At 52.1% G+C, this 26,775-nt stretch overlaps 1 protein-coding gene across 1 annotated transcript in view; it reads right to left on the minus strand.

Annotated features, from left to right (window-relative positions):
• Window positions 1-16,817, minus strand: part of LOC128977832 (opioid-binding protein/cell adhesion molecule homolog) — a 129,854-nt gene extending 113,037 nt beyond the window's left edge. Inside the window, exon 1 of the mRNA XM_054395517.1 lies at window positions 16,651-16,817. Coding sequence (XP_054251492.1) covers window positions 16,651-16,817 — 167 coding nt within the window. The remainder of the gene's footprint in view (window positions 1-16,650) is intronic.
• Window positions 16,818-26,775: the final 9,958 nt, after the last annotated feature.

Below are 26,775 nucleotides of genomic sequence, written 5' to 3' on the forward strand. Positions count from 1 at the left end.
AAAGTGGCATTTCACAACTCAGCTGCCCTCTTACTCTAAGATCATCAAGCTGAACTTGTCAGCCCACCACCACCATGCTCACTAAGCCATGTCCCAAACTGCCTTGACCCCTGCTCTTAGGTCAGAGCAGAGCCCAAGGCACTCCTAAACTGACATTTTGCATCTCAGCTTCTCTCTTACTCCACACAACCCCCCGTGAAACAGAGACAAATTACCAATTCTCTGCCAGAAAAAGGCTTTCAAACCCAAGCCTGGCACCTGCTGGCTTCCCACCAGCTTCATCCAGAAAGCTGCTCAGAAAAGACACTCAGAAGAAACTGGAGAGATCTGCCTTTAAATAAGAGCCAGAAAGGAACTGATAGATGTTAAGGTGCAGTGCAGAAGCCCACCAAGCCCTGCCACCCTGCTCCTCACAGCTGCCTCTCCTCCCTAGGATATCCCCATGCTCCTCTGACCCCATATGGCTGTGGAGGGTTGGGAAGACTGCACTCCTTCCCCCATGGGAGGAAAAGAAAGATGAGAGACAGAAGCCTCTTGTATGAAAGAGAAAAGATAAATGGCTCCTGAAGGGAAATAACCTGCTGGACTCAGTGGGTTTGGCAGCACCCTGCTAAGTGCAGCATCCGTCTTGAAAGCCAGCTGCAAGCTCAGCAGCCACAGGACAAAGCAGAGGGTTTGGGGAACAAGGCCAAGCAGCTACCAGAGCTTCTTCCCACAGGCAGCCCATGGTCAGGACCACCAGGGCTGGGCCACCCTCCATGGCTCCTGGCTTGGGGTGATGGGTTCGGAGAGGCACGGTAAAAGGATTCAGCTTCAGGCCAGCATGAAGGACCTGTCCTTGGGGCATCACCAAGAGAGCTGTGACTGCAGTCTAAGCCCTGCTCTGGGTCCAAATGTGAGCAGCCAGCACCCTCACAACTCATCAGCTCAGGCAGGATGAGGCCAGCAGGGAGAACCAGCATCTTCTAGTAAAGGAGCTGCTTTTTGACGGGCTGGGCCCATCACCAGTTTACTGGGCAATAAAAGAGAATCAAGGAAAATGCTCCAAGTGCACCTCTGAGAGTCTGCAGCTTCAGTTCTAGAGTCTGGGCAGGCTTCAGCTGCCTCTTAAAACTTCTCTTGTATGTAATGGGTCTGCATGGTGATTGGGAAAGGATCCAGTGTGCTCTGCACGGTGATTGGGAAGTGATCAGTGTGCTGGGAAGGGATCAGTGTGCTGTGCATGGTGATTGGGGAGGGGTTGGTGTGCTGTGCATGGTGACTGGGGAGGGGTTGGTGTGCTCTGTATGGTGACTGAGGAGGGCTTGGTGTGCCCTGCATGGTGACTGGGGAGGGGTTGGTGTGCTCTGTATGGTGACTGAGGAGGGGTTGGTGTGCTGTGCATGGTGACTGAGGAGGGGTTGGTGTGCCCTGCATGGTGACTGGGGAGGGGTTGGTGTGCTCTGTAGAGTGACTGGGGAGGGGTTGGTGTGCTGTGCATGGTGGCTGGGAAGGGGTTGGTGTGCTGTGCATGGTGACTGGGGAGGGGTTGGTGTGCTGTGCATGGTGACTGGGGAGGGGTTGGTGTGCTGTGCATGGTGACTGGGGAGGGGTAGGTGTGCTGTGCATGGTGACTGGGGAGGGGTTGGTGTCCTGTGCATGGTGACTGGGGAGGGGTTGGTATGCTCTGTATGGTGACTGAGGAGGGGTTGGTGTGCTGTGCATGGTGACTGAGGAGGGGTTGGTGTCCTGTGCATGGTGACTGAGGAGGGGTTGGTGTGCCCTGCATGGTGACTGGGGAGGGGTTGGTGTGCTCTGTAGGGTGACTGGGGAGGGGTTGGTGTGCTCTGTATGGTGACTGAGGAGGGGTTGGTGTGCCCTGCATGGTGACTGGGGAGGGGTTGGTGTGCCCTGCATGGTGACTGGGGAGGGGTTGGTGTGCTGTGCATGGTGACTGAGGAGGGGTTGGTGTGCTCTGTAGGGTGACTGAGGAGGGATTGGTGTGCTCTGTATGGTGACTGAGGAGGGATTGGTGTGCTCTGTAGGGTGACTGGGGAGGGGTTGGTGTGCCCTGCATGGTGACTGGGGAGGGGTTGGTGTGCTGTGCATGGTGACTGGGGAGGGGTTGGTGTGCTGTGCATGGTGACTGGGAAGGGGTTGGTGTGCTCTGCATGGTGACTGGGGAGGGGTTGGTGTGCTGTGCATGGTGACTGGGAAGGGGTTGGTGTGCTGTGCATGGTGACTGGGAAGGGGTTGGTGTGCTGTGCATGGTGACTGGGGAGGGGTTGGTGTGCTCTGTAGGGTGACTGGGGAGGGGTTGGTGTGCTCTGTAGGGTGACTGGGGAGGGGTTGGTGTGCTGTGCATGGTGACTGGGGAGGGGTTGGTGTGCTCTGTAGGGTGACTGAGGAGGGGTTGGTGTGCCCTGCATGGTGACTGGGAAGGGGTTGGTGTGCTGTGCATGGTGACTGGGGAGGGGTTGGTGTGCTCTGTAGGGTGACTGGGGAGGGGTTGGTGTGCCCTGCATGGTGACTGGGGAGGGGTTGGTGTGCTGTGCATGGTGACTGGGGAGGGGTTGGTGTGCTCTGTAGGGTGACTGGGGAGGGGTTGGTGTGCCCTGCATGGTGACTGGGGAGGGGTTGGTGTGCTCTGTAGGGTGACTGGGGAGGGGTTGGTGTGCTGTGCATGGTGACTGGGGAGGGGTTGGTGTGCTCTGTAGGGTGACTGGGGAGGGATTGGTGTGCTGTGCATGGTGACTGGGGAGGGATTGGTGTGCCCTGCATGGTGACTGGGGAGGGGTTGGTGTGCTGTGCATGGTGACTGGGGAGGGGTTGGTGTGCTCTGTAGGGTGACTGGGGAGGGATTGGTGTGCTGTGCATGGTGACTGGGGAGGGATTGGTGTGCCCTGCATGGTGACTGGGGAGGGGTTGGTGTGCTGTGCATGGTGACTGGGGAGGGGTTGGTGTGCTCTGTAGGGTGACTGGGGAGGGATTGGTGTGCCCTGCATGGTGACTGGGGAGGGGTTGGTGTGCTGTGCATGGTGACTGGGGAGGGGTTGGTGTGCTCTGTAGGGTGACTGGGGAGGAGTTGGTGTGCTGTGCATGGTGACTGGGGAGGGGTTGGTGTGCTCTGTAGGGTGACTGGGGAGGGGTTGGTGTGCTCTGTAGGGTGACTGGGGAGGGGTTGGTGTGCTGTGCATGGTGACTGGGGAGGGGTTGGTGTGCTGTGCATGGTGACTGGGGAGGGGTTGGTGTGCTGTGCATGGTGACTGGGGAGGGGTTGGTGTGCTCTGCCAAGGGAACTGGTTGGCTCTGCAGTGGGGCTGGAGCAGAGAATCCTCCAGAAGAAGGGGAGGAGGGCTACTGTTGCTCAGAACCACTGCACAACAAAAAGGCAGCAGGAAGCAGCAGGATGAGGCCAGCAGCCATCCTGCAACAGGCTGGCAAACCTCATTGCCTGGAGGAAAAGCAACCTAACCAGCAAACATACTCCACCCTTCTCACATGGGGCACCATCAGATGGACTACATACAACAAGACATCAGCAGCTGCATATTGCTACTTCTGAAACCTTCCAAGTCCTTGATGCCATCCCAAAATGCCAGCCCTGCAGCACATCAGTGCTATGAAGAAGCACAGTAGGAATCCTGCACAAGGAGATTTAGGACAAAGATGATCCCCCAAGCCCTCTGTACAATCCAGCAGGACATCATTAAGCAGCCACAGCCCCAAACTCCTGCGAAGGCAGCTTTGCCTGCCAGCTGGGAACAGACTTCATGCTGGGTTGGCTCTCAAGAGCAGGGAAGCACCTTACAGCAGTCAGCCCATTTCTGTACAGCCTGCTCTGCTCAGGGATTCCCACCTTATGCTTCCCATCAGCTCACAAAGCAGCAGGTATAGCCTTGCCTAGGTCACATTCTGAGGCATCTCCTGCTTCCCCCCCCACCCACGAGGCTTGCAGCACTGTCATGCAGAGGATATTAGATTAGTCTGACACAGTTTCTCCTTGACAAATCTCTGCTGGCTGTGGCATAATTCTTGTCCTTTCCTAGCTGATCACAAGGATTTTCCTTGACTGTTCCAGAGCCTTTTCAGGATGGAAGGTCAGCCATCTCCTAAGACCTTTGTTGCCCCCTTCCCTACACCAGATTTGCCCTTTCCTGGTGGTCTGGAGCCTCCCTTGCCCTCTCAGCCAAGCAGCAGTGGTCCTGACATCGCTCCAGCCAGTTCCCTGAAGTAAAAGCAGCAGCTCAGGAAGTTCATGTTGGAAGCCAAGGAAGAGAATAAAGTAGACCAGAGAAGGAGAGAAACTCCTCTTCAATAGTTTTGCAGCAGTTTACCCATGCTGCAGCAGGCAACAAAGAGAAAACGTCAAGAGCAATGAGACAAGGCAGGGAAGGCGTCGCAGCAGATAAAGGTTTCTTCAGGTATGAGACAAAACCAGCTTTGGAAACCTCACAGAAGTGAGTTTAAAGTCTCCAGAGGATATCAATTGAGAGTCTGTCACTTGGTGTCAGGATAACTTTCTGGACAGCTCTCGGAGCTTGTTAAGCTCTTGCTGGGGCTGCATTTGAGCTCTGGTGGCAGCGCTGTCTGCTAGCACCAGTGCTGAAATCAGAGATGAAAAACACCTGCCAAGACCACGCAGCTTCTCTGCTACTCCTCCAGCATCCCTCACCACAATTTGCAACATCCCTCACCATGACCTGTAACAATCCCCACCACGACCTGCAACATCCCTCACCATGACCTGCAACATCCCTCACCATGACCTGTAACATCCCTCACTATGACCTGCAACATCCCTCACCATGACCTGTAACATCCCTCACCATGACCTGCAACATCCCTCACCATGACCTGTAACATCCCTCACCATGACCTGCAACATCCCTCACCATGACCTGCAACATCCCTCACCATGATCTTCAACATCCCTCACCACAATCTGCAACATCCCTCACCATGACCTGTAACCCCCACCATGACCTGCAACATCCCCCACCATGACCTGTAACATCCCTCACCACAATCTGCAACATCCCTCACCATGACCTGTGACATCCCTCACCACAACCTGCAACATCCCTCACCATGATCTCCAACATCCCCCACCACAACCTGCAACATCCCCCACCATGTTCTCCAACATCCCCCACCATGATCTCCAACATCCCCCACCATGTTCTCCAACATCCCTCACCACCACCTGCAATATCCCTCTACACAACCTGCAACATCCCTCATGATCTCCAACATCCCCACTGTCAATGGGAATGGGGAGCTCACTGTTGCTCCCAGACATTCTCCCTCAAGGAGCAGAGCAGATGCAACGCTCCAAAACAGGGACTGTGGTGTCCAGGAGGAGTTTGTGGGCATGGGATGGGAAATGTGAGATGAGATGCAATGAGATACATTGAGGTGCAATGGTTTGTAGCATCACAGAATTCATTGGTTGGAAAAGACCTTTAAGATCATTGAGTCCAACCATCAACCTAACACCACCATGGCCATTAAACCATGTCCCAAAGTGCCATGGCTACAAGTTTGTTGAACACCTCCAGGGATGGGGACTCCACCACCTCCCTGGGCAGCCTCTTCCAATCCCTGACCACTCTCACAGCAAAGAAATTGTTCCTCATCTCCAACTTAAACCTCCTCTGGTGCAACTTCAGGCCAATTCCTCACCATCTATCATCTGATATTAGGGAGAAGAAACCAAACCTGACTTTGCCCCAGTCTCTTTTCAGGGAGCTGTAGACAGCAACAAGGTCTCCTCTCAGCCTCCTCTTCCCCAATTCCCTCAGCTGCTCCTCACCAGCCCTGTTCTCCAGGCCCTTCAACAGATTTTTTTTTTCCCCTTTTCTGGACCTGCTCCAATCCTTCTTGGAGTGTTGTGCCCAAACCTGAGCCCAGTATTTGCTGTGTGGCCTTAGTGGTGCAGAGCACAGGGGGACAATCATTTTCCTGCTCCTGCTGGCCACACCATTGCTGCTGCAGGCGGCCAAAGCAGACAGTCTTAAGGGCATCTCAGCATCACAATCGATGGCTCCAGGAGGCAAGTGGCTGCTTCCCCCACAGCAATCATTTCATCAAGAGCCCTGCAAGACTCCTGCTGTTCCCACTAGCCCTGGATCCCTAACTTTAATTAAGTCCAAGCAGGCTTCTCGCAAGAAGAAGGGAGGAGAGGGTGACTCAGAGAGCGATGGGACCAGCCGGTGTAATTATCATACAGTTAAGGCTATTAATTAAAAACAGCCCTTCCCCCCACCACCACCTTTTCTTTTTTTTTTTTTTTTTTTTTTTTAGAGCCAAACTAATCAATTCCACTTAAAGGGATATATGGGGATAAGGAGCAAGAGCAGGGAGGGTGACAGTGAGAGAGATGGGATGCGATGTGAATGCTAACAGCTTCCCACCCTAGCCACTGCTGCAGTAAAGCCCCAGGCCTGGCTGCTTCCAACAGTGACTTGGAGTCTCCTTGGAAATGGGCTCAGTCTTGCCTTCTACCTACTGCTGCTGCTGCTGCTGCATCAGAGCAACTCCTGTGAACGCACAAAGGACTTTAAATCTCTTGCTTTAACTGCCTTGATTGAATTAAATGCAACAAGACGGCGAGGCAGCCTTGTGGTTGAAGGCATGAGCATGGAGCCTTTCTCCTCTGCTAAAGGCACTCTTCCCTCTTTCTGAAATGATGAGTTGCTCCTGGGTTATGCTCTTTAAGAAAAGGGAAGGGGAAAATAAAATAAAAAAAAAAAGTCATCTGATAAAGTGGGTTATAAAACCAGTGGTGGTAATAAAAGGGAGAGCGAGGAGCTCGATGCAAAGCCAGCAAGAGAAGGGAGAAACTGCTGTAGGGTTGTAATATCTGAGCTGTGATTAATAGGTGGCCAAGGGTGAGGGTAGAGGGCACAGTGTGGCGTGGCACATCCATGATGCAAGGGACACAGGGAGCAGTGCTGAGCCCAAGAGGGGACCTCAGCCGGGTGGCAGATGGAAGGGTATTGATGGAGGGTGATGAGCAGCTGGCTCCCAAGGGTCAAAGCCTGGCAGCATGACACCCTCTCAGCTGCAGTCACCATGTGGGACAGAGAATGGGCTGTGACCAAGAAGCAGAAGGGGATGAAGCCAAGCACCAGCACAATGCAGTGGGTACAGTCTTGCAAGGAGTGTTTATCCTCCAAGAGGGCTACTGTCCCCTGGCTGAGAGCTGCAGGGGAAAGGAGGTTCATGTATGCATGTTCAAGCCAGGGAAAGAGAAGAGTTGGGGACAACTCAGCACGTAGAGACACTGCAGAAAATGCTCACAATGGAGGAAAACATCATGAGAGGTGCCCTCTGCCAGAGCACAACTCTAGTGCTCCTAACTCCTACCCACTGCTTGAAACACTCTGGGCCATGCCATAGAATCATGGAATGGTTTTGGCTGGAAGAGACCTTTCAGATCGTCAAGTCCAACTATTAACTGAGCACTGTGAGGTCACTGCTAAAACACATCCCTCAATACCACATCTACATAGCTTTTAAATCTCACCAGGGCTGAGGATTCCACCACCTCCCTGGGCAGTCTCTTTCAGGGCTTTACTACCCTTTGGGGGAAAAAAATGTTCCTCATGTCCCACCTAAACTTCCCCTGGTGCAACTGAAGGCTGTTTCTTCTCATCCTATTGCTTTTTCCTTGGGAGAAGAGACTCACCCCCACCTCACTCTAACCTCCTTTCTGGGAAGTTGTAGAGAGCCATGAGGTCTCCCCTCAGCCTCCTCTTCTCCAGACCAAACACCTCCAGTTCCCTCAGCGGCTCCTTACCAGGACCTATTCTCCAGACCCTTCACCAACTTCATTGCCCTTCTCTGGACATGCTCCAGCAAGTCAGTGTCATTCCAAGCCATTTCTCCAAGACACAAACTCATCCTGGTGGGTGAAGAGCTTAGCTCCCATCTCTCCTTCTCAAAACTCCACACTCATTTTCCTTCTTTGGGACTCAATTCCTTCTCTGCTAAAGGAACAAGTTCTTTACCATGAGGGTATTGGAACACTGCAACAGGTTGCCCAGAGAGGTAGTTGAGGCCCCATCCCTGGAGATGGCTGAGGCTCAATGAGGCCCTGGGCAACCTGATCTAGTTGAGGATGCCCCTGCATACTGCAGAGGGGATTGGACTGGATGATCTTGGGAGGTCTCCTTCAGCCCAAACCATTCTATGATTCCATGAAGCTATAAGAATGGGGCCAACAGCAGCACACTCCCAGGTTTCTTGCAAGCTGCCGAGTGGGATGTGTCTTGAGAAGGTGCCCTGGGAACAGAAACCATTTCTTTTTATCAGCCTCCATTACAATGACATTAATGTCATCCCCATGTGCAGGATGAATGCTCAGGTACCCAAGAAGCACTCCTGGCTCTTTCCTGCCCCTTGGTGGGAGCAGGGCATCCTGCTGGCAAATGCCCAGGAGAATTACAGCCGGGTGCCTGGGCACAGACACGGCTATCGGTTCCTTTTTATGAGCTTTCATTGTTATTACCACCTATTTCTTTTTACATTCCTGCCAAAATACCAAACATTAATCTCCCTTGCTCCCTGCAGGCAAAACATGGGTAATTGGATTTATATGGGTTAGGAATTTGTTAGATTTTTTTTTTTTATATGTATGTCTATATCTATACATGCACACAAACACACAGAAACTACCCAAAAACCAGGAGGTGAGGGGGATGCACTGACCAGTTGGAACTGGTCTGAGGACTGGGGTACCAGCTGGCTCAAGACATAGCTCCCTGTATCCCCACTCCCTGCAGCAAGAACATCCCCACGGTCCAGCTGCCTGTGCTCTGATTTAGGAACTCAACACACAGCCCTGAACTTACAGAATCATAGAACAGAATCACAGAATCATGGAATTATTAAGGTTGGGAAAGATCTCTAAGGTCATCAAGTCCAACCACCAATCCAACACCACCATGGCCATTAAAGCATTCCCCAAAGTGTCACATCTACCTTTTTTTTGGGGTGGTGACTCTATCAACTCCCTGGGCAGCCTGCTCCAGGACTCTAGCACCCTCACAGTGAAGGAGTTTATCTTCATGTTGAGGTGGAACTTGGTGGGAACTTGGTGGGTTCCAGTGAGTGACCATTGCCCATTGTCCTAACACAGGACACCACTGAGTCTTGTCACTTGCACCCAGTCCCTTCAGATATTTGCAAACATTCATAAGATCTCCTCTCAGGCTGCTCTTCTCCAGGCTAAACAGCCCAGGTCTCTCAGCTTTCCTCCTCACACAGGTGTTCCAGGCCCTTCATCATCCTCATAACCTCCGTTGGACACTCTCCAGTAGTTCTCTTTTGAACTGGGGAGCCCAGAACCGAACACAATACTCCAGAAGTGGTCTCAGCAGGGCAGAGTACAGCAGGAGAACTTCCCTTGCTTGCCCTGCTGGCCACAGCCTTCTTTGTGCACCCCAGGATGCCATTGGCCTTTCTGGCCACGAGGCCACTTTGCTGTCTATCACATTACAGACTGAAAGCCATTGGCAGGGGCTGGGGTGGAATTCTTTTTCTCAATAAAACAACAACAACAAAACAAAAGCAACGAAGCAAAGTAAACCACTGAACATCCTAACCCTCCAAGGCTGCTCACAAGGACAGAAGGAGAAGTGATAGTCACCAAATCAGATATTCCTTATGAAGTGTCTGCTCAGCTGTGCTATCTAAAGATTATCACTTAAAACAATATGTCCAGCTGTTGTAACAAGCATCCCTGGTTTAGGGCTGAGACAAATGAGGAGGAGGCAAACTGTGAGAGCAGTCACAAGAAGTCTTTGCAAACTGGGAATGTGAGAGACAGGCACGATGCTCCCTCTGCAGTGTTAACACCTAATCCTGCTCCAGAAACAAAGAGCTGAGCTCCTGGAGCAGCCTGGGGAGCTGGGGGAAGGACACAGCTATCACTGCTGCCGAGCCTGGGGAGTTTATTGTGCTTGCAAAAAGATCTCCTGTACCCTATAGTGAGAGGATTAGCAACAGTTCAGTCCCATCCCCTGCAGCTCAGTAGCACTGCTTGTAACTACTGCTGCCTAGCAGAGCTCAGAAACCTAGCATGGAAGGTGTGGGGGTTGGCTTTTTGCTCAGTGAGGGGACCTTCCCTGGGCTGGCATCCCAGTCCCTGGAGACGTCATAGAATCACAGAATGGTTTGGGTTGGAAGGGACCTTAAGGATCATCCAGTTCCAAACCCCCTGCCATGGGCAGGGATACCTCCCACCAGCCCAGGTTGATGAAGGCCTCATCCAACCTGGCCTTGAACACCTCCAAGGAGGGGACATCCACAGACTCCCTGGGTAACCTGTTCCAGTGTCTCCCCACCCTCATTGGAAAGAATTTCTTCCCATCTCCAGTCTCAATCTCTCCTTTTCCAGCTCAAAGCCATTGCCCCTTGTCCTGTCATTACAAGCCCTTGTAAAAAGTCCTTCCCCAGCTCTCCTGTAGCCCCCTTCAGGTACTGGAAGGACTGCTCTAAGGTCTGCCCAGAACTTTCTCTTCTCCAGGCTGAACAGCCCCAACTCACTATGACAGCAAGTGGCTCCTCACTGCAGAGCTGGACCAGATCATTCCACTCCCCAAAACAGGCTTTTCTGAAGCACAACCCCAGTGCTCTGCTTACAATCTCCACATCAGCAGAGGTCTAGCTCCCTGCCCTTCTTGAATCTAGTCCTACACCCATGGACTGGATGATCTCCAGAGGTCTCTTCCAGCCCCTGCCGTTCTGTGATTCTATGTTTCTAAGGTGGGGGACTGTGAGGCTGCTCCAGCTTCACCACAGGAAGGGAGCACAGCTGGTGAGGTTGAGCATTCAGCTGCATGGCCTCAGCATCTGCTCTTCAGCAGCAGTGTTTGCCTTCATGCAACAGAGCTGGGGTGGAGGGAGCCTTCCTTCAACCCCTTGACCTTTCTCCAACCACCCTCCCGACGGCTGCAATATTGCAGGGAAAATTAGCAGGCACTGTAATTATAACTATCAGGAGCAGCTAAGACAAGTTAAATACCAGCTACCTAGGGAGAAATTATGATGCCAGCCAGGAGGATCCAAATGCCAGAATCCTTGGCTGTAATTTTACTGAGTCGCCAATTACAGCTCCACCAGGCAGCCAGCTCTACCTTGGAAACGGCAGGCAGGTATATATTTAGCTGCTCCAGAAAACTTTATTTTTTTGGGGGGGTGGTGGTGGAGGAGGAGGAGGAGGAAGAGGAGGAGGCAGGGGGCAGCAATGGAGCAAGTCCTCACTAATCTGCTCTTGGCTAATCCCCAGGCTTTTAGCATCTGCACACAGACACACAAAAGGCAGCGACTCCGTTTCCCACTTCTCAGCAAGGATTTCACAGCAGAGGTGTGGTTGCATCAATGCTTCTTTTCTCTGCCACGTACCAGAGGTGGGTGTCACAACCCCCATTAATGAGTAGGTAAACCAAGGGTCAGTGGTTTGACACAAAAAGACCTTAAAAACCCCCATGATTTCCTGACTTTCCCAGACTTGTGCCCAGTCACTGTGGTCCTGGTCCTGCTGGGTTTATTTTACTCATCGAGCACCGCAGTGGATTATTATACCCCTAAAAATAAAATAAAATAAAAAGAAGAATAAAAAGCGAAAAAAAAAAAAAGCAAAGCAGCATTGTCAGAAACAATTAAAACTGTAATTGCAAAAATAAATGGAAGAAGGGCCTCTCGTGGTGTTTTATTCTGGCTTTTTATTTTTAATTGGAATTGTTCTCATACTCGCTAATGGACAAAAGTGCAGCCAGTTGCAGAGCTTTGGATGTGAAGGGGCAAAGCTGCCCTGGCCTTTGGGTTTCCTTAATTGATAAACAGCAGGGCAGACCCCATGAGTGAAGAGAATCATAGAACAGGTTGGTGGTGGAGTTGCCATCCCCGGAGGTGTTCAAGAAACATGAGGACATGGCACTTTGGGACATGGCTTAATGGCCATGGTGGTGGTGGATTGCTGGTTGGACTTTAGGCCTTTTCCAACCAAAACAATTCCAGGATTCTTGGAATCACAAAATGCATCAGCTTGGAAAGGACTCTCGAAGATCACCTTGTCCAACCCCCCTGCATGGTGAGCAGGGACACCTCCAAAATATGCCTTAAAATACAGGAGAAAAGCATCTCTGTATTATTTAGTTTAGTGAAAGACAAGATTCCACTTGTCATAGAATCATGGAATGGGCTAGGTTGGAAGAGCCCTTAAAGATCATGGACCTGGGCAGGGACACCTTCCACTAGTCCAGGTTGCTCAAGGCCTCATCCAACCTTGAACACCTCCAGGGAGAGGACATCCACAGCCTCCCTAGGCAACCTGTTCCAGTGTCTCACCACCCTCACTGGAAAGAATTTCTTCCTCATCTCCAATCTCAATCTCCCCTCATTAAGCTTCAGTCCATTTTTTCCCATCCTATCCTACCTGCCTAAGGTTTTTAGCACCACCTATGAACGCTCCTCACTGACAATCAGCTGCTGTTGGTTCCATTTTACAGCTGGGGAAACTGAGGCAGAGAGGAAGGAGAGGCTACCTTAAGCTCTGGTGGTTTTTTAATGGCAACCAAGGAGAAAACCCAGGGGAAACTGAGGCAGAGAGGAAGGAGAGGCCACCTTAAACTGTGATGTCTTTTTAATGGCAACCAAGGAGAAAACTCAGGAGAAACCTCCCTCCAACCACTGAAACACAGACTCCCTTGTCTTAAAAAACCCAACCAACCAAACAAAAGAAACAGAATAATAAAAAGCCAATATTTCTTAAATGCAGATAAAACTCTCAAGCCTGGAAATCTTGAGCAGCTGTTGTTTTATGTCTTTATGAACTGTACTGATGCCTGTAACAAAAGGTCGGGCTGCTGGCAGCACAGAGCCCTCCCCTCCCTTCCCTGAGACATTTTAACACCGTGTGAATATTTGCCACAGCAGCGCTTCAACCCCTGCCTGCCTCTCACCTTTGCTGCTAGAGATGATTCCACCACTGTGATGCAGCTGGGATAAAACACAGCCCAAGGTTTCCAGCCAGGATTTAGCCCCTTGGGATTGCTGACAGTGCTGGGGACCTGCCAGCCATGCCCCCATAGCAACCCAGGGATGGATGCCTGTGCCCCGCAGCTCGCAGGGCGCGCAGCCAAGAAACATCGTGCACAGAAAGCTGAGACTCGGTGGCACTCTTCCCAAAAGCAGAGACTTAATCCTTGTTTCCACATCAAATCCCAGCTGGGAAATTAAAAAGTGACCTTCTTCAACCTCTTTGTCCATTACCAGTGTGTTCCTTGCTCTGTTTTGTGTCCCAGACCGGGGGGGTAACAGAGGTTACCGCTGCCAGCTGAGCACCTGCCCTGCTCCACGTCCAGAAGGTCTTTTTGTTTCAGAGTCAGGTATGAGGCAGCTGGATTTTCATTTTAACAGTAGGCAGACAATTTGCAAACTGCCTCGAGCTCCCCAGAGAGGAAAGGTGCATGATTATTAGGGGAATTATTTGTTCTTACAATAAAAAGTAGTTGAATTACCAACAATCTCTGCTTAAAACAGAGGAATCATTTGCTGACGATGTAAGATGACCTAGAAGCTGCCTGTAGATGGAGCTTTCGTTTCTGCAAGGATTTCGTTGCTCAGCCTCCCACCAAAAAAAAGAAAATTAAAAAAATAAAAGGGTGGGGAACTGGAAATGGAAGGGCCCAAAATCCAATACAGGAAAACCACAACCAGCCTGAAAGGCCTTTGGGTTTCCTCCACTGCTAACACACGGTTCTGCTCGCTCTCTTCTCCTCCTTTCTGCAGTGAAAGTGTGGTTAAAGAGCAGGTCTCAGAAAGGAAAGAGCTTTCCTTAGCCCTGGATGACTCCAAGGCTCAGCCCAACTCATGACAAGACAGCAACCCCATATGAAGCAGGATGGGAGAGGACTGACCCTTCCAGACCTAGCAGCATCACGACTAATTCTGCAACAGCAACCAGCTGGAATCACAATTCTCTGCTTCTCAAGGCCCAATTCCTTGGTTTAAACCCCAAGGAAAGTGCCATTTTGCAGGGAGGACAGCAGAGGACACCACATCTGCTCTGGGTGTACAGACCATGAGAAAGCTCCATCATGGACCCCATGCTAGATACCTACCAAAAGCATCACCCCCATGGAAAGACTGCTCAGGGATGTTGGCCCTTCCTGGCGTTTCATAGGATATGGCAGTCTGCAAATAAATCCCAGCCACATCCTCGGGATGTGGCAGCCCTTTGGGCTGCTGTGTTCAACCCATGGTTGACACCTCTTGGGGTTGCTCCATGTGGTGTCTTGTCCACCTCCAGACTCAAGGGAAGACAGAAAACTGCTACTCAGAGGAGAAGTAAGGAAATAGAATCATAGAACCATTTCAGGTGGAAGAGACCTTTAAGACCATTGAGTCCCACTGTTAAACCACCACTAAACTATGTCCCTCAGCACCACATCTACACAGCTTTTCTATCCCTTCAGGGATGGGGACTCCACCACTTCCCTGAGAAGCCAGGATGGGAGGTGGGACCATTGGAAAACAGCAGTACAAGAGAAGATGGGAGAAATGGAAGGTAAATGGAAGCTGGAGGCAAAAAAAACTGACTGCAGCAGGGAAAAACTAAACTTGAGGATAAAAGGAAGGGGGTGACAGCTTGGCCAGGAGCAGCTGGCAAGGGGTAAATGGGTAGAGCAGAAGTGTTTTTGGGGCAAGGGACTCTTCTAAGAACCTTTGAGACACTCAGTGTCCCACCAAGGGATGCAGAGTTTCTTATGGGAAGGCTGAAACACCCCAGTGCTCCAGGGCTGGCTGCTTCACAATCATCCCCTCTCCCAAACTAGACAGAGAAGAGGACAGAAGCTTTAGGAGAAAATTAAAAAAAAAAAAAAAAAAAAAAAAAAGAGATCCAAGTCAGCCCTCTGCTGGCAGCAGGCTCGGCTGGAGCTGAAGCCATGGGGTCCCTGGGGAAAGGGCTCAGCACCCTACACAGTGCATCTGCAGCAGGCCCCCATCCTGCTCTAACCTTGGAGCCTTGGAGGGTCCCAATCCCACGCTTCACTGGGGAGACAGAGGAATTCAGACAGTGAGGAAATGAGCACCAAGGCCAAAGGCATCCCTCCAGAGGATTGTCTCCTCTTTAAACTGCCTTGCTCACTCCAGCTCAGGTTAATCATTGCTGCTGTTCAATTATGAAGTACACAAGGAAACGTGCCCTCTGCTCTCCTGCTGTGCCACGGCCCCCCAGTTACAGGGGATGATGACAAGTGGGTCCCATTGGGTTCCTGGCTGAAACCAAGGAATAGGGATGTGCCCAGCACAGGCAACATCCCAAAGTCTAGCAGGCCCTGTGCTGGGAGGCACACAGACAAACAACCAACACCTCTCCCAGCAGCACAGCCCTCAAGCCAGAGACTGGTGCCCACCACCACATTACGCACTGAACATCTCCCTTCTCCAAAGACCACCCCAGCTATGGGAAGCCTGCCTGGTCTCCCTGTCCGTGCCTCCACCACCCAGGCAAGCAGAGCATCCACTGCCCCAGCCAGCACAAGCTCCTCATCCCTGCTGATGGAAAGCACAACACACTCGGCTTGCTTGTGCCATCCCTGTGCCCAGCTTTGGGAAGAGCAGCTGCTCTCTGCTGCAGCTCTGTTCCTCCAGCTCAGAGCCAGTGAGCAGCCAGCCTGACGTTGGGGGGCACACACTGCTGCAGGGAAACCACCAGACTAACTCCTCTGGACTCACTTACTCCAGCCTCACACCCCAACCATCCCTCTGCTGCTTGCTCCAAATCTCAGGGTCGCTTCGCCAGCTGGATTCACCAGCTCAGGTCCTCCCTGGGCTGCCTGAAGCACAACCCAAAGCTCCAGACACGAGCCTACCACCCTCTCAGAAAGGCTGGGCTGCTATCTGCTCATCTGGCCACGTTGCCAAGACGTCTGTAGAGAGCTGCTCTCCTACACGGGTAATGCACCAGGTACACCTGTAACTCATTCAGGGGATGAAAAGGGACACTGCTGTATTGTGCAGCACAGAAGTGGCCCATCTGCATATAAGCCGCCTTGCCTCCCTCCTACAGCAAACAGCATAAGGTAAAACATCCATCAGAATTCATAAGATGCACCCCTGGAGTAAAAGATTGATTTGATATTAACAGATCCGTGCAGAGACTATAAAGTGATCAAGGCGAAACGCTGACACCTCGGAGGCATCGCAGCCCTGGCAAGCCGCTGGCAATGCAGGCAGTGCAGACCCCCCCTCCCGTCCCCTCCCCTCCCCTCCCACACCGACAACACGCACCCAGACAACTTTGGGAGCGCCAGGCAGCAGCGCTCACTCCCTGTCTGCCACCTAAGCCCCTTTGTCAGCACCACGTCTGGCACTGCCAGCACCGCACCGGCACCGACGGGAGGTCGCCAGCCCCCCCGCTGCGACCCCCCCCACACACAACAGCATCACACCAGTCCCCACCAAGGTGTCTCCTGTCACCATGGGAATGAGCCTTCAGCACGCATGCAAAGTCTCCAACCAGTCCCAGGACTCTCAAGCAGCCCTGTTTAGAACGCAGCATCACCCAAAAAGCGGTGGTAGGACATTTCCCACCCCTCTCCTTCCCTCCCCCCCCCCCAAAAAAAAAAATAAAAATAGAGACCCAGCGTCTCCTACCTGAGCGTGGCACTCTCCCCTTGCCGCACAGTCACGTTGTCCATAGCTTTGGGGAAGGTGGCATCTCCGCTGCGCACGGGCACTCCTGCGGGCACAAGGAAGAGCAGCCTGAGACAGAGGACGACTAGGCACCTCCAGGGCAGGGCTAAGCACCCACCGACCCCCATCCTGGGCAGCAGGGACTTTTCCAACAGGCCAAAAAACACACCCGACAAGGCCACCGGGAGCGAAAAGTAAGGGGGTGGGTGGGGGAAGGAAAGATGAGGAGGAGGGAGAGGAAGGAGGGGAGCAAAACAACCGGGGCGAGCGATGCGGAGCTCCACGGAGATCAGGAGCAAGGCAGCCTGCGAGCACTGAGCCTGCCGAGCGGCATCCGGAGGGAGTCCCCAGTATCCTTGGGTGAGGGAGGAGGACGGGAGGGGAGGAGGAGGAGGAAGAGGAGGAGGAGAAGGTGCAGAGCAAGAGATGAAGGTCACAGATGTGTGTCTGCTGGAGACGCTACTTTAAGATTCAGTTGGGCACGCGCTGCGGAGATCTGGCATCAAAAGTTTATAACCCAAGGAGGAAACGTAAGTGTCTCTGGCAGGAAAAAGGGAGGGCGGCCATAAAAAGAGGCTGGGGGAGCAAAAGGGGCTGGGAGTTGGGTTGTTTCCTGGCTGTTGCTCTTTTCTTTAAATAATAGAGGGGGAAAAGAACAGGGGGTGGGGAGGAAACACCCAAAAGCTCCCCAAAATGCCGATTCTGTCGCAAGATCGAAACTTCCCCGCGGAGCTGCAGGCGATGGGATGCGAGGCTGGCAGACGGGGTCTCGCTGCTCCTCGGCTCTCAAGAGGGGGTGTCCGGACACCCCCCCCAAGCCGGGGGGCTCGGGGGTGGGAGGTTGCTCTCAGCTGAAGCAGGGGGCGGCCGGGGCTCGGAGTGGCGGTGGCAGCAGCATCCCAGCGCCGGCCGGCAGCATCCCTGGGCGGCGCGGAGGCTGATTTCCCGGGGTTGTCATGGCAGCGGCTCCATCACTGACCGGCACTTTGGCTCCCGCACCCCCGGCACAGCCCCGCACACACACAGCGGCGGGGAGGGGGGAGCGCGGCGGCAGCGCCTCCTGAACACGCCAGCTCTTAACCCCTGCTGCACCGTGCTCCTGGAGAGCAAGGGGGACCAGGCTGTACCCACCATCCCCGCTCCCTGACACTGAGATCCTGGCAATAGGAAAACCAAGGGCTTTCCACCCCACCACTCACCACAGGACGTCTCCTTTGGAGACACTCAGAGACCATGGTTTGTGTCCTCAAAGGGTAACTGGGGGCATCAAGATCTCATTGACCATCTGCAGGCATCTGTCTTTGTGCCTACAAAAGGAAACCAACCTCACTCTGCCATCTCCCCATGCTGCATCTCCCCAACCAACCTCACTCTGCCATCTCCCCATGCTGCATCTCCCCAACCAACCTCACTCAGCCATCTCCCCATGCTGCATCTCCCCAAACAACCTCATTCTGTCATTCCCCCATGCTGCATCTCCCCAGCCAACCTCATGCTGCCATTTCCCCATGCTGTGTCTCCCCAAGCCAAGACAGAATCATAAAATCATAGAACCATAGAAGCATAGAACCACAGAATTGTTTTGCTTGATAAAGACCTCTAAGATCATTGAGTCCAACTGTCATAAGCTGGACCTCAGTTGGATGTCTTCCTCCAAAGTACATCTACCCCTTCTACTGAATACATCCTGGGGAACCTGTCCCTTCCAGAAGCACAAAGACCAGTGAAAGAATTTTAGCTATTTGGGGAGCCTAACGTCACCCAGAGACCCAAACACAGCTGCTAAAGCTGAAAAAGAGTTTTTGCAAGGGTTTGTAACCCAATTACCAACACAGCAGGTCCATAGTGTTTGGCAGTGGGATGTGCTGACCCTAAATCCACTGCTTGCCACAGGCTAGCACTGCAGAGCTGTGTGCTGGCTCCCAGCACCAACTATGGCTGCAGGCACCAGAGAGATGCTCACTGCAGCTTGGATAAATAGGACAGACCAGGAGCAGAGGGAAGCAGGGAGAAAAGCAGGGCTGAGTTTCCCATCAGGAAGCTCATCAGCTGCTGAGAAGTTGGCTTAAACCCTGGCCATACAGGTTGGCTGCTTTAATGCCAGGCATCCTTCAAGGGGAAGGATGAAGAGGAAGGACACCTCATCTTCATCCTGTCCTGTCTCAGAGAAACTGTGTCTGCTGGCAGGGGGGGAGAAGCAGCAGAATGGAGTCAGCACAAACCCATTGCAGCTCCCCACCAGTGAGACAGCTTGACCCCAGGCACTGCTGTTCTTTATCCAGAAGCAGAGTAAGGTCCAGTGGGGAGGATGCTGCAGGGACCAGAAGCTCTGCTGGGTGAAATGGTGTTGGGATAGGAAACTGTAGACATAGAGTGTGTGTAGCACAAAGACTGCCAGAGCCTCTGCAATTCAGGAAAGGTGAGATTTAAAGGTATATATATATATATATATATATATATAAAAGTCTCTGTCTGAAAGAGCATCTGAGAAGGCTGGAGACATGAACAGATGCAAAGGCAGGGATGCATGAACAGACAGACAGACAACTAAATGGGCTGTTACAGACAGCTGGGCCCAGGTAAGCATATCTGGGGCATCAGGGAGGGGAAAAAGAAGGCAGGACAGGGAATGTTATCAAGATTTACGTAACAGAAACCTGCCCAGCTGGGTAGGGACCCAACAGCCTGGAACAGCCATGCAGGAGACTGCTCGATGTCTGCTTCATACACACTCACCCCCTCAGACACCACTTTGGGCATTCAACAGCAGATGTAGGCAAGGCAGAGCAGCCTCTCCTGCTTTGGGCTTCTGCACCAGCCCATCACAAATATCTCCCAGTCTCACTGCTCTGGTTAACTCCACCTCCTGAGTGAGCAGGCTACCATCCAAGCAAAGGAGCAAGCTGGGACGTGGGGAAGAAAAGGGCAAGGGAAAAAGAATCTGGATGCAAAAGAGCAAGTCAGCAGACACGAAAGCAGAGCCACTTGAGTAGCCAGACAGTCTGCAGACCTGAGGTGGTCTGGGGTAGTCACACTGGTGGCCTCAGCTGAGGTCCATGTCTAAAAATATCGCCTAGCTGAGAGGGACTCAGAGCCTGGCACAGGCCCTGGGGGCACCAGGCATATGGCAGTGGCAGATCCTGCTCCTCACAGTGACATTAACAAGCCCTGACCTTCTCTCATCATCCCAGAGGCTCAGAAAGAAACTGAGACTGCAAGGACGAGTCCCTCCACCTCCTTGTCTCTCGCCTCCCAGCTGATTGTCAATCTCAGCTTTTATTAGTGGTGCAGTTCGGCCTCCATCTCCCTCGGAGATTTCTCCCTCGTTGCTCTAATCAGGAGCTTGCAAATGTCAAGAGTACAGGCCTGGAAGTAATTAGTGAAGGACTGGAGCCCAGGGGCCACAGAGCTGCTCAGCAGCAGCTCTGCTCCAGCATGGGAGCAGCCTGTAGCCACCAGGACCTACGTCCAGCTGCCCTGGATTGGATTCTGCATCCTCCCTGCGGCTCCTGGGTTATTTTCCTCTTCCACACATGGTTCAGGGAATGTTGAGATGCTCACTGTGCAGCAGGGAGCCCAGGTTCCCTGAGATGAATGCAGGGAGAGATGGGAAGACTCCAACAATGTTGGGACCTTATGCCCTTAGCCAGCATCACCTCATAGAATCACAGAGTGCCAGGTTGGAAGGGACCCCAAGGATCATCTCTCCAACCTTTCTAGGTTACAGTGGAGTTGAAATGAGCTGGCCCAGCACCCTGGCAAGCTGAGTATTAAAACTGACCAATGCAGAGGAACCCACTGCTCCCTTGGGAGATGATTCCAATGGGGAAAAATTGTCTTCTGGAGTCCAAAGGGAATCTCCCCAGCAGTAACTTCTCCCCATTGCTCCTTGTCTTTTCTATGGCATTCCTTGTCAAAAGCAAGTCTCTATCCTCCTGGCAGCCACCCTTTATGTCCTGGTCCATGGTGATAAGGTCTCCCTTAAGCCTTCTCTTCTGAAGGTTGAGCAAACCCAGCTCTCTCAGCCTTTTCTCACAATGCAGAGCTTCCTTTTCCTTTTCTGAGATGAATGTTGGTGCCTCCAAACCTTTCAGCCTTGTTAAGAGCTGAAGGGGTTAATGTTGCACCCAGGAAAGGAAAAACCCTGCTAAGCCGCAAGGGAGAGCAGTCCTTGGAGTACCTGAGCTTGCTTAATCAAAGTGCTAATTCTTGCTCCCAGGGATTCATCCTCCAGCACTGGTGGAAGATCTCCAGATCTCCCTCTGGAAAGCCCAGAAAAGCTCTTCCAAAGCCACCGGCTCCTCTCTAGTCCCCAGCTGGCAGACAGCTGCTCAGTCCTTCCTGAACACGGGGCTCTTCTAAGGCATCTCTCTCCTGGGTCACATGGAATCTCTAATCCTGAGCATCTTGGCCACACTATCTGGCCAAGATGTGTGCAGCACCTCCATGGTGAATCAAGAGCTGTGTCTCCTTGGGATCCTGCTACGCACAGATGGTGTCTGGGCTCGGGGCTATAAGATTTTTAACTAATAGCTTTCTTCACTACTATCCCTTCCTCCCTTTTCTCCCACCTCCTCTTTCTCTCCCTCCTTCTCTCCATCTGTCTTTACCCCCTACTCTTCTCCACCTTTTCTCTTGCACACTTGCAGCTGCTAATTTTTCCCCAGCATATTTGGCAATCCATCCCAACACCTCTTCCCCCACACTCTACCGCCCTGCTTCTTCTTGCTTTTCTCATTTTCTGCTGAATATTCTCATTTCTTCACCCAAAAGCAAGAGCACCATGCACAGGCAGGAGGAGCACACACAGCAAAGTAGCACAGCAGGGAGAATCACATTTCACAGTCTTGGGGTAGAGCTGGAGTGGATCTGGAGAAGGGTGACAAAGCTGGGGAAGGATCTAGAGAACAGAGATGGTGAGGAGCAGCTGAGGGAGCTGGGGGTGTTCAGCCTGGAGAAGAGGAGGCTGAGGGGAGACCTCCTTGCTCTCTACAGCTCCCTGAAAAGAGGTGGGGGTTGGTCTCCTCCCAAGGAACAAGGGACAGGACAAAAGGAAATTACCTCAAGTTGCACCAGGGAAGGTTTAGGTTGGACATGAAAAGAAACTTCTTCACTGAAAGGCTTCTTGAACCCCCAGAACAGGCTCCCCAGGCAGGTGGTTGAATCCCCATCCCTGGAGGTGTTTCAAAGGGGCAGAGATCTGCTGTTGAGGGACATGGCTTAGCACCAGCCTTGGTAGAGTTAAGAGACTCGTTGGACCTTAAAAGTCTTTTCCAGCTGAAGCAATTCTGTGATTCCATGAGCACATGGAAAAGGGGGGCACAGCACAACATCCCCACCCCCACCCCACAATTTCCCAGGATGAAAGCCTTAGGACAGCCTTTCCAGGGTGGATTGACCACTGCCTGGCCAATAACACACACAGAGCTCTCCCACTCCACCACTCCCACCCTCTCTCCAGCAGAATTTATTTGTCCCACTTAATTTTTTTCCAGTTGTTTTATCTTCACACTAAATCAGGCTCTCTCTGCAAACTGAACTTTTATTTTCTGTGCTGTTACATTTAATGCATTTTATCACACGAATTTAGCTAAAAAAAAGAAAAACCACACAAAAAACTCAACAAAACACCCAACCAAACCACAACAGCCAGCTGAAGTAACAAAAAAAAAAAACAACCAAAAAAACAAATCCCAGAGCCTCAATTCCTCAAACTGATTGTGGTGCTTGAGCTTGCCTGGGCAGAAAATGCTACCTCAAGGCTCCTGCTCCTTGCTAACACTCAAGTGCTGGACTAGATGAAAGAAGTGGGAGATTCCCCTAGCCCCTGGAACCATTCCAGGTCAGTTGGATGGTGCTCTGAGCAACCTGCTCCAGTTGTAGATGTCCCTGCTCACTGCAGGACACTTGGGCTAGATGGGCTTTCAAGGTCCCTTCCAACCCAAACCATTCCAAGGCCATGTAGCCCCTCCCAAGGTTGGATATTAGGAACAATTTCTTTGCTGCAAGAGTAGTCAGGCACTGAACAGGCTGCCCAGGGAGGTGGTGGTGGAGTCCCCATCCCTGGAAGCATTCATAAAATGTGTGGCCATTGCACTCTGGGACATGGTTGAATGTCCATGGTGGTCTGAAGTTGGACTTGATGACCTTGAAGGCCTTTTCCAACCAAAACAATTCTGTGATTGTATGAAATGCAAGCACAAACCCTTCCCTACTTCCATTAAATCCTTCCAGGAACATGCAAACCCAGCCTGGAGAGGGGGGGTGGGGGGGTCAGAGTGTCCATGTGGTGAGGAAGACCTGCAACACCTCCTCAGCTCCAGCAGGATGGTTGTGGATCTTACTGGGCTCACTTTACACTTAATGCTCAGCGTGCAGCTGAAGTCCTCAGCTGACCCAGAGCCATATGGTGTGCTTAAACTGCCTGTAAACCTGACAACTGGAACTCAAACTGGAGGTGGCTCTGCAGACACCCACCTCAGGGAGTTAAAAGCAGCCTCCCTCCCTACACCAAACACGAAGGAAAACAAAACCCCCTCTGCCAACACCCTGTGCTGCTCAACCCATGCTCCAAGGGGCTGAACTCCCCAGGCATGGCAGGACCCTGTGGAGCCATCACAACAACTGTGGGCCTTAAAGAGCTGGAAATTTCATTTTCCAACAGTGCTTCTGACAACCATCCAGGATTTTTTTTTTTAATTATTATTATTATCATTTTCTTTTTCCTAAGGAAAGCAAAATGTTACAATTTTCTTTGCCATGCCAAGATTTTTTTTTTTTTTGGTGCCATTCCTGTTGGTATTTAGTGCATTTGGCCAAGTTTTCCACTCCCATGTTGTCTTTCCCTTAAAAGCTGACTCTTCAGGGAAGGGGCAGAGGGGGATGATTACAGACATGTGGCATTTTGCTTCACTGCCAAAACATTTCCATATCAAAACACACTAAAGTTCAGCCTGCTTCATGGAGGACATTGCAAAAGAGCACCACAAAACATCCCATCACACCTCACAGGCCCTGCTGGCATCCATCAAAGAGATGCTTCCAGCAGCCTGGTCCCAAATTTTCTACATCTCTTGGAAGCAGAGGGAAAAATCACACCTGGGCCAAAAGGAGAGAATTGGAGCATTAGAGAAGAAAGTGTAAGGGTGGGGAGGACCTTCAGCTGGGCTTCCTTGGGTGGGAGATGGATCTCTGATCCAAGGAGGGGTTTGCTCATGAGCAGGATGAGGCCAAACCCTCTTTGGACCAGCGAGCAGCAATTAAAAGTTTCTCTGCTTCAGTATTACCCCAGAGGACCTGGGTTTTCCAGAATGGGGCTGCTCAGAAGAACCTGAACATGGTACAGATACCTGTAGGTGCATCATGGGCATGCTGCAGCTTGAGGGCCCATCATGCATGGCAACAAGGCTGTAGGACAGGTTGCTGCTGAGCACAGAGCCCATGTGCCACCCCAGACAAGGGCAGAGTAGGCAGGGCAAGGGTAGAGGAGGCAAAATGCCCTTTCTTGCTCTGAAGTCTCTGAGCTGAAGGGGAAATGGAAGGGGATGAGGGAAGCAGACAGGGGAAGGAAGAGCTGCTCCAGCCACCCATGGCCCAAAGTCCTACTTAGAGAGAAGGGAGAGAAAGTAGGTTATGAACATTGGAGGCAGATGAGCTGCTGTAAACAGGGCAACAGCACTGCACACTCCCACAGGCACTCATCTGCTCAGAGCATGACCAAGCACAGAGCACCACAATGCCCTCATTTCCTCCCCACTGCCATCTCAAAGGGCACCCTCCTAGCCCCAGAGTGAGTGCCAGGGATAGGAGCTGATGCTGAGATGCCCTTGTGGAAGATCTGGTGGTGATGGACTCCATCTTTGCAAAATCCCCTGCCAGCCTAGAGAAAGCTGAGAGCCACACAGGCACTTGGCTACCCACCATGCATGAGCATCTCAGCTTCATCCTAAGCCCTACAGATGAGCCTCACTCAGTGTTAGGAGGTGGAGGTTTGAACTTAGCAAAAGCCACAGCAAACGTTCAAGCGCCACAAGCCGAACCTGAGAGTGCTGAGGGAAGAGAGAGAGGAACCAATAAGAGGCCATGAACAGGGTCGTGGTCATCATCTGAGGGCACTGGCCACCTCAAGATCCAGGGGGCCAAAAGCCTGGACAGGCTTGGAGTCATCTCTGAGACCGAGGAGTTTGGAAAGATGTGCAGAAGGCAATGAGCTCTGAAAGCAAGAGAGGCAGGCTGGGTTTGCTGTGGTTTCTCTAGCATCAGTATCTTACTCAGGTCTCATCTACTGACTTCTCACTGGGACAAGGCTCCTCAAACTCCAAAATTAGTTCCAAAAATTAGTTTAGGAGCAGGAGAAACACCAGAAAAGAGGACCTCTGATCACAGATGGCTCAGCACCGCTGAGCCTGGGCATGCAACATGCATTTGGGTCTTACCAAACATTACATGGGGACAGGCTGAGAGAGTTGGGGCTGTTCAGCCTGGAGAACAGAAGGCTCCAGGGAGACCTTAGAGCAGCCTTCCAGTACCTGAAAGGGCTACAGGAGAGCTGGGGAAGGACTTTTTACAAGGGCTTATAATAACAGGATGGGGGCCAACGGCTTTGAGCTGGAAGAGGGGAGATTGAGACTGGAGATTAGGAAGAAATTCTCTACAGTGAGGGTGCTGAGACACTGGAACAGGTTGCCCAGAAGACTGTGGATGCCTCCTCCCTGGGGGGCATGCAAGGCCAGGTTGGATGAGGCCTTGAGCAACCTGGGCTGGCAGGAGGTGTCCCTGCCCATGGCAGTGGGGGTTGGGTCTAGATGATTCCAACCCAAACCATTCTGTGATTTACTCCAGGGTCTCACCTTGCCAGGGGGCAAGGCAGAGAGCCTCTCAGAGCCCCTCCGTTCCCCCGCCCCCAGGTGCCAAGTGGAGCAGGAAGGTTTCTTGCCTCTCCTGGGAGCGTGACAAGGCTCATTTTGTAGATGCTTGCAAAACGTTTTGCCAGCTCTGAAGAGAAGGAATAGAAGAACAAATAAATAGCTAGCAGAGAGCCCTGCTTACCCTGCTCCTGGAGAGAAGCTGTCGCATAGCCTCTGGGCTTATTTACAAAACACAGAGACGCAGAAATGATCAGAGCAAGGCTCTGGCACTTATGCAAGGTGCTGGGAGAGGAAAGCACCACCAGGATGTCCTGGGAGGCTCAGAAATGATGCCCTCAGCACACATTCAGAACGTGGAAGAAGAGGAAATCTTGTCTACCCATCCTCCTCTGTGCACTAGTAGTTTTCACACAATCACAGAATGGGAGAGGTTGGAAGGGGATCACCCAGTCCAATGCCCCTGCCAAGGTAGGCTGACCTAGAGAAGCTCACACAGGAACACATCCAGGTGGGTTTTGAATGACTTCAGAGATCGAGACACCAACACCTCTCTGGGCAGCCTGCTCCTGGGCTCCATCACACTTCAATTAAATCAGTTCCTCCTCATGTTCAGATGGAACTTCTCATGTTCCAGTTTGTGCCCATTACCCCTTGTCCTGCCACTGGGCACCACTGAACAGAGCCTGGTCCCATCCTCCTGACACCCACTCTGAGTGATGATCAGCATTGATGAGATCCTCCTCAGGCTGCTCTTTTCCAGACCAAACAGCCCCAATTCTCTCAGTCTTTCCTCATCACAGAGATGTTCCAGTTCCTTCAGCATCTCTGTAACCCTTTGCTGTACCCTCTCCAGCAAGTCCCTGTCCTTCTTGAGCTGGGGAGCATGGAACTGCATGAATCACAAAAGCCACCCATCATGGAGCTGGTTGGGCTGGCACAACCTACTCCCATGCTCGGAGTCAGGAGGACCAGGCACCCCTCAGTAAACCTATCCCTGTGCAATACAATCACTGATCACAAGTCCTGGTGCTCTGCACAGCCCTCAGGGCAGCCTGGACCAGACCTCAGACCTGCCTTGGTACCAGTAGAGGACCAAGACAGCAAAATTTAAAACTGTCAGGAGAGGGAGGGACGGAGAGAAAAACTCACCTAATTACCTAGGGATGAATGGCAGCTGTCTCCCCTTTCAAGCACAACTTGTGCCCTGCAACACAAGAGC

Source organism: Indicator indicator, chromosome 34 (genome assembly GCF_027791375.1).
Source record: "Indicator indicator isolate 239-I01 chromosome 34, UM_Iind_1.1, whole genome shotgun sequence".
NCBI classification, from domain to species: domain Eukaryota; kingdom Metazoa; phylum Chordata; class Aves; order Piciformes; family Indicatoridae; genus Indicator; species Indicator indicator.